This window comes from Microtus ochrogaster, linkage group LG9, assembly GCF_000317375.1.
Source record: "Microtus ochrogaster isolate Prairie Vole_2 linkage group LG9, MicOch1.0, whole genome shotgun sequence".
Lineage (NCBI taxonomy): Eukaryota > Metazoa > Chordata > Mammalia > Rodentia > Cricetidae > Microtus > Microtus ochrogaster.
Window position 1 is genome coordinate 26,570,962 of NC_022034.1, and position 6,467 is coordinate 26,577,428.

Consider the following 6,467-nt stretch of genomic DNA (forward strand, 5'->3'; position numbering starts at 1 on the left):
TGTATGTGTGTATAGATCAGCATATGTGTGTAGGGCATGTGTATGTGTGTATAGATCAGCATATGTGTGTAGGGCATGTGTATGTGTGTATAGAGCATGCATGTGTGTGTAGGGCATGTGTGTGTGTTTGTAGGGAATGTGTGTGTGTGTAGAACATGCATATGTGTGTAGAACATGCATATGTGTGTAGAGTATGTGTATGTGAAGTTCATTGAATGTGTACATTAGACATGTTCTAAAGCAGAAACTAGGAAAACTGCCATTAGAGTTGTCAATTTATTCATCTAACTTTTCTTCACTGAATTTTTTTGTTTTTATTTTCTTCCTCTGGTCTCTAGGCTGGGGAATGACGACACGGACTTTGAGGTGAGCATGGCCAATGATGGGTGTGAGGTACATCGTTTTGATCCTAGTGTCAAATCAGCCCACATTCTGGAGAGCCAGCGCCTCTGGCATCACCGTTTGTCCATCGACTGGAGGGATCCACATCCAGCTGTGGCTGCTCAAAAGCCACGTAGCAACACCAGAAAACTGGGAAGCATTTTGAATGAATTTGGGCATCACAAGGTGAGACTTCCCGTTTTAATTCACAATTAAATAAAGCGAATAAACCCATCAGTTAGGAAAATGAAAAGCATGGCTAATAATGCTGGGAAGCTGAAGGTCCCATTTCCAATATTGCTGGTCGCTGTCCATTGTTCATAGAGCTGACCTGTAGCCACGTCGGGGGATTCTTGAGCTGTTGACACTGAACTGCAGAGTTTCGTTGCTCCTAAGGAATGTTAAGAATGGCCAAGTTGAGACAAGAGACTAAGAAGCTACTTCTCACAGAGACTTCAGCATACTTAGGAGTTTATCTAAAAGTTCCAGAAAACTAAACTGCTTATTTCAACCTTGAATATACAAAAATAATCCTTCTTATGTTTATGTTTGGAAAAACACTGGCTTTTACATTTCTCAAGTTACTGGCTATTTTGAGACATTTTGGCTCTTAAAGTCCAAAACCCACATGTAGCTCTGAGTAAAATCTACTTTCCAAAAATGAATGGACATCGTGTACATTGCAACTTATATAATTATGTCAAAGCATGTGAAATATCTGCAAATACCCTATTGTGGAGGAACAGCATAAAGAAACTCAATCTTCGAACAGTGTTCCTTGATCCCAAGTTTTAGCTTAATATACCCCAGCTGATGCATTTTTGAAGCAGACACTAAAGGGGTGGTTCTGGGTGCAATTACCTTTTTTTTGTCTCCATCTCTCCTTAAGTGAATTTGACCTGTCCTAGCCTATGGTGCCATGAGGTGTCATGTAATTTAAAACATGTCAAAATAAGAGCCCATCTGTGAGACAAGGTGTGGGGGATTTTAAGTTTGAATTGACTTCTCGATCTGTAATAAAAGGACTTGCCCTGTGGATTACCCCTTTCCTCTCTCCTCCTCCTCTTTCTCCTCTCCTTTGAAAAATAAAAACCTGTCTTAGTTAGGGTTTAATTGCCATAATAAAACATAATGATCAAAAACAAGTTGGGGAGGAAAGGGTTTATTTCCTCTTACGGCTTGGAGTTCATCATTCAGGGGAGTCAGGGTAGAAATGCAAGGTAGGAGCCTGCAGGTAGGAGGTGATGTGAACAGAGGCCACGGAGGGATGCTGCTTACTGGCCTGCACCCTAAGCCTTTCTCAGCCCACCTTCCTATAGAACCCAGGACCACCAGCCCAGCCATGGCACTACCCATAGTGTGCTGCACCCTCCCACAGCAACGTCAATCAAGAAAATGCACACTGGCTTGCCTACAGGTCACTGTGGGGACATATTCTCAGTTGTGGTTTCCTTTCCCCAAATGACCTGTGTTGAGTTGACCCAAAATTAGCCAGCACACTCCCTTTAATCAGACAGTCAAAACTTTTCCAAGAACAGCCTTGAGGAAGTTATTGTTCTTCTAACACAGGACTAGCTAGCCATTTGTACTTTGTTCCTGCCACTAAGAGCAACCAACATTCAACAGTGAGAAAGCTTAATGCTTCCTGGTTACAATATTTCAAGTAAGATCTCTGAATAGAACTTTTTTTTCATGGGCTACTAAATTTTTAATAAGTGTGAGAAGTGGAGGCATTTTTCAGAATTCACTTCTAGTTTATTCTTTTTTGCCACTCCTACTTTTGCAAACCTGTTTTTCTTTACTGATGAAAAGCACAAACCAGGTTCCCAATCTGTCAAGTCTAGATTTTCCGCAGAGTGGAACCTCTCTGTGTTCAGAAAAGAGCTTTATTGCTGCTCTCTGTGGCTCACTTGCTAGTCCTGCACACCCTCGCTCTTCTGAGACAAGACTGAGTAGGCAAAGGAGGTTAAGGTCAAAGCCCTTTGTGCATTCTTCAATACATTTTAGCAAAAGACTTGCTAGAGATGAGGATAAAATGAGGCTTTGAAAAAAATTATGTGTGCATGTAATTCATCCAAGCACATTTCCTACAGAGAGTATATTTTAGGATAATGAGACACAGAGTTGAACTGCATGCAACCAGCTCTCTGGGAGCTGTAGTGGGCCAACCTTTATGCTGGGGGTATCATGGAGCATTTTGCCCCTGGATAGCAGAAGCATTTACAAGGATACTTAAAGAGGAGAGATCAAGGGTTGCTTTTGTTCCTACAGTGGTTTATTTTTTCTTAAAAGCAGTAATAATAATGAAAGGAATCTGCCTCAGAATTGCCAGGTATGGATTTGATGCTTCAAGGAAAATTCACTGTTGAGGGATGGAAGAGCCATCAGTCTCCTTCACAGAGATTCTTTGGCTGAATACTTTCAAACAGAAACAACAAAAACTAAGCCACCATTGAATTATTGCTTCCCTTGGAAACACTCTGCGAGGGCTACGCAGTGCCAGATGAAAGGAAACCTCATTTGCGGCTGGAGAGAGCGTGGTCTGTTTTTGTTCCTCCCCGTGTGTGCAGACATTGATAAACAGGGCATGACTGTGGCAGGGGAGGCGGAGAGAGCAAAACACTCGAAAGATCGGTATTCCCACCCCTTTGTCTCTTGCTTCTGAAAGCGGCAGTAGAAGCCACACAGGGCTTTGATGACTTTAAAATATCTCATGTGGTTTTGTGATGATTTTCATATTTGCCTGTTTTCTTTCTTTTTTCCTTCTCTGCATCCAAACCTGGTTTCTAGTCAAGTGAGGGGCGTGAGAGCAAATGTCGGCAGTATTTGGAGAGAGTGACAGAAAGATGCATATGGCTCGTGTGCTGCTGTAGAAACTCTTTGCTAATTTTAACTTCAGACTATAAATCAACAAAGCCTTTGCAAAGCATCATGCAGAAGCAGCTGCATCAGCAAGGCAGCCCTGGACCAGAAGCCCTGTCTGCCAGGGAGTAACATCACCTAGACCCAGGCTCGCTGGGGATGATTGACTGTCTAGCCCGTGCTGCAGTGGTTGTTGATGTTAACTAAGTCTGTGAATTTTTCAAGAGCCGATGAAGATTAAACTAGAGGATTCTGCTCTTATTAATTTTACTGTGTGGTTTTTCTCCCCCAAACTCTTCATCGCATACTCAGCATTTCCTACATGATCCGGGCTTGGAAATGATAAATTACGATCCTTATTGTTAGCAGTCAGCTAAAGGTTCTTCTGCCAAGTTTGTGGGGGGAGATGTGGCTGTTAAATTGCAGCTCTCTTGGTGCCAGCAGCTCTGGGCTTCGGGGATGGGGAGCCTCTGCTCTTTGCATCCAGCTCTGCTTCCCCGCAGCAACCAAGGGTACTGCACTCCCTGGCTGTGGGCTGCAGTGACTGGCGCCGGAAGTGCTTCCAGTTCTCAGTTTTCCATAGTCTTTCTCTTGCCCCAGCTTGAGTCTTGACCCCAGAGTCTCAGTTCTCCATAGAGACACTTCTGCAGTCTGCCCTTGTCTCAGTCTGCTCCAGCCTAGGTTCCCGGCCATCCTCTGGAACTCATCTGCTGCCCCTAGTTACTACTGGGGATGCCTGAGGCTGAGCCCAGGGAGTTGCATTCTCTCCAACGTAAAGACCACAAGGTAGGCAATATGACTCTTCAGGAAAGGTGCTCTGTGGATGCCTAGTATTGCAGCGTGGTAGGACCGTACTGGGGGGAGATCTCATCAGAAGAGCGAGAGGCGGGCTGCTAACACAGCCTGACACGCATGCTCACAGCCCTCTGTCCACAGCACCCTCTGTCACACAGTCTGCAAAAATCGTACTGGGCCTGTCACGGAGGCAATCAGTGCCCAACCTGACTGCAGGTGTTGGGTGACTTCTGGAGTGGCTGTGACCGTTCACCTGATGCTCCATGGCTGAAACAACATTTCCAAGGAGCCTGGAGTGGCTCTTAATAAATGAAGCATTTTTTTTTTTCAAAGCAAAAAGCCATGGTTGGGGTAGTGGCTCTGAAAGCTACTGTTGGTTTATATTGCGGGAAGGAGACCTCCTCGAGCACCTGTGGCTGGACAGGAGCCTCCCTGAGCGCCAGGAGGTCGTCAAAACAGAGCTACCATGACAACAGTCAGAGAAATCACACAAGTAAGAGCTATTTGATTGACAGCGCCCATGACTGCCATGACAATTGTGCTGAAGCTGCAGTTGCCGCCGTCTCTGGTGGGATGGTACCAATGTGGTTTCCAGCCCCACTGGATCTGAGAACGGTGGAGACAGTAGCACTGGTTCCCATTCAAACTCAGTTCTTTATGCTCCTGGAGTCATCCCCTACTGGGCTCCTTAGCAACCCCAGTAGCAACAGAAAAGGGCTGTCTGACGGCTGTCAGTCATGCAGCTGATCAGCTCACTCCTGACAGCTCCAGTCATTTGAAAAAAAAAAAAAAAACAAGCAAACAAATCAAGCCTATGACAAAGATCTCATACAAAATTTCGTTCTTTGGTGCACTTTATCCAACAATACATAACCCCCAGAGGGCGGGATGGCTTCTCCTGGTCTGTATCTTCCCTATTATGACCGGCAGTCTTGACCCCACTGCTGATAGGAAGGAAAGGCAGCTTCCTGGGTGCTTACCTCAACGAAGGCCTTAATCAAGACTTGACCCACAAGTTAGCTTGTTAGCATTTGGCCCTGGAAAAGTCAGCTGGTCTTTGATCATCTTAAAGAACACGGGCTTTCATTAAGTGTGTCTTGTTTGGAGAATTAGATCTGAGAACAGTGTGGAAGTCTGCAGTCGAAAGCCTGGCAAGGGGTTGTCACTTCATCTCTTGCAGTGAATTTAAAGACTCGTGATCCACATTGCCTGTGACTTTTAACCAAATATTACAGAGAATGCCGACTTTTCTTTCTTTGTTCTCAGGGAGACTATGCCGTAGATGCATCTGGACGTTGCTAAGTACAACTAATTTCAGGCAAGAGTTATTCGCAAAAGCTTTGTGTGAAGCTAAAGGGCACTTGGTCCTTCGGACGTGGTTGAAAGAGAATTCGTTCCTGCCTTGGGGCATGGAACAGCTTTGCTGGTGACTGTGTAGAAAGTAAATACTGTGCCACAGAGAGAATAAATAAGCCGCTGAGAATTAATTGGAATCTGTTTCCCATGAGCAGATGTCCACCCCCGGGCTGGGCTGTCTGGTCAGGTAGCTCTTGAGGGACTCGGCCTCCTCCCTGTCAGCTCAGGTCTCTGTCCCTGCTTCCACCTGCCACTATTCATCCAGCCCAGTGTCCCCTTGGACTCTAAGAGAACCATAGTTTCTGCCTGCCCAAGCGAGAGCTTTCTAGAGCATCAGTTTTTGTCTATGGTTTGTGTTGTTTGAGGGAACATGGGCTCTGAAATCAAACAGCAATTCTTCTCCTCTGTGCTGCGCACGCAGCTTCCGAATGGCTGTGAGGACCGTAGAAAGGGTCATTGATGTGAGTAGACTTTGGATCTGGTCATTTTTGATATGTAATATTTTTATTTGCAAGTTTTTGCAAATGAAGTTTATTGAAATGGTTTAGAAGATTTCTTTTTAATGAAATAAAGAAACATTTGAAGGGCTAATATACTTAGTGGTTGAGAGCTTACCAAGTAAGCACAAGGCTCCAGATTGGATCCACTGGGGGGAAAATGTTATAAATACTAAAGACAAAAATAATAGAGAAAACAGCGACGAGAAACAGTTCACAGCAAAGAAGAGGTACAGAGGCTTGATTTGTTTGCACAGACATACATGCAGGCAAAAAGAAGGAAGTCTTCTGTCTGCTCTTCTGTGATGCTCCCTGAGCCTTGGAGGCAGGGAGGTTAATAGATGTGATTTATCCACAGCTAAGCACTCACAGTCATGTGTACTTGACACTCCAGCCAGTTATGGGTCTGCATTAGCCATCACCTATTGTGAAAGGAGGTCTCTCTAGTCAAAGCTGAGACATTAACTTAAAAAAAGATAGTAGTAAACATGGAAGGAAAAGTTATGAAAATTTGGGAAAAATGTTTAAGACTTTGAGATTGGTAAATATTTCTTCTCTCTCTTCCTCTCTCTCCTT

The 6,467-nt window shown here is 44.6% G+C and overlaps 1 protein-coding gene across 3 annotated transcripts in view; it reads left to right on the plus strand.

Annotated features, from left to right (window-relative positions):
- Positions 1-6,467, plus strand: part of Mettl24 (methyltransferase like 24) — a 119,732-nt gene that overhangs the window by 63,618 nt on the left and 49,647 nt on the right. For 2 of the 3 annotated variants that reach the window (XM_005363557.3, XM_026787323.1), the window contains one exon: positions 339-567. In XM_005363557.3, coding sequence (XP_005363614.1) covers positions 339-567 — 229 coding nt within the window. Of the gene's footprint in view, positions 1-338; positions 568-3,171; positions 3,524-6,467 lie in introns of those variants that run through there. The other variant, XM_026787322.1, reaches the window with a different exon arrangement.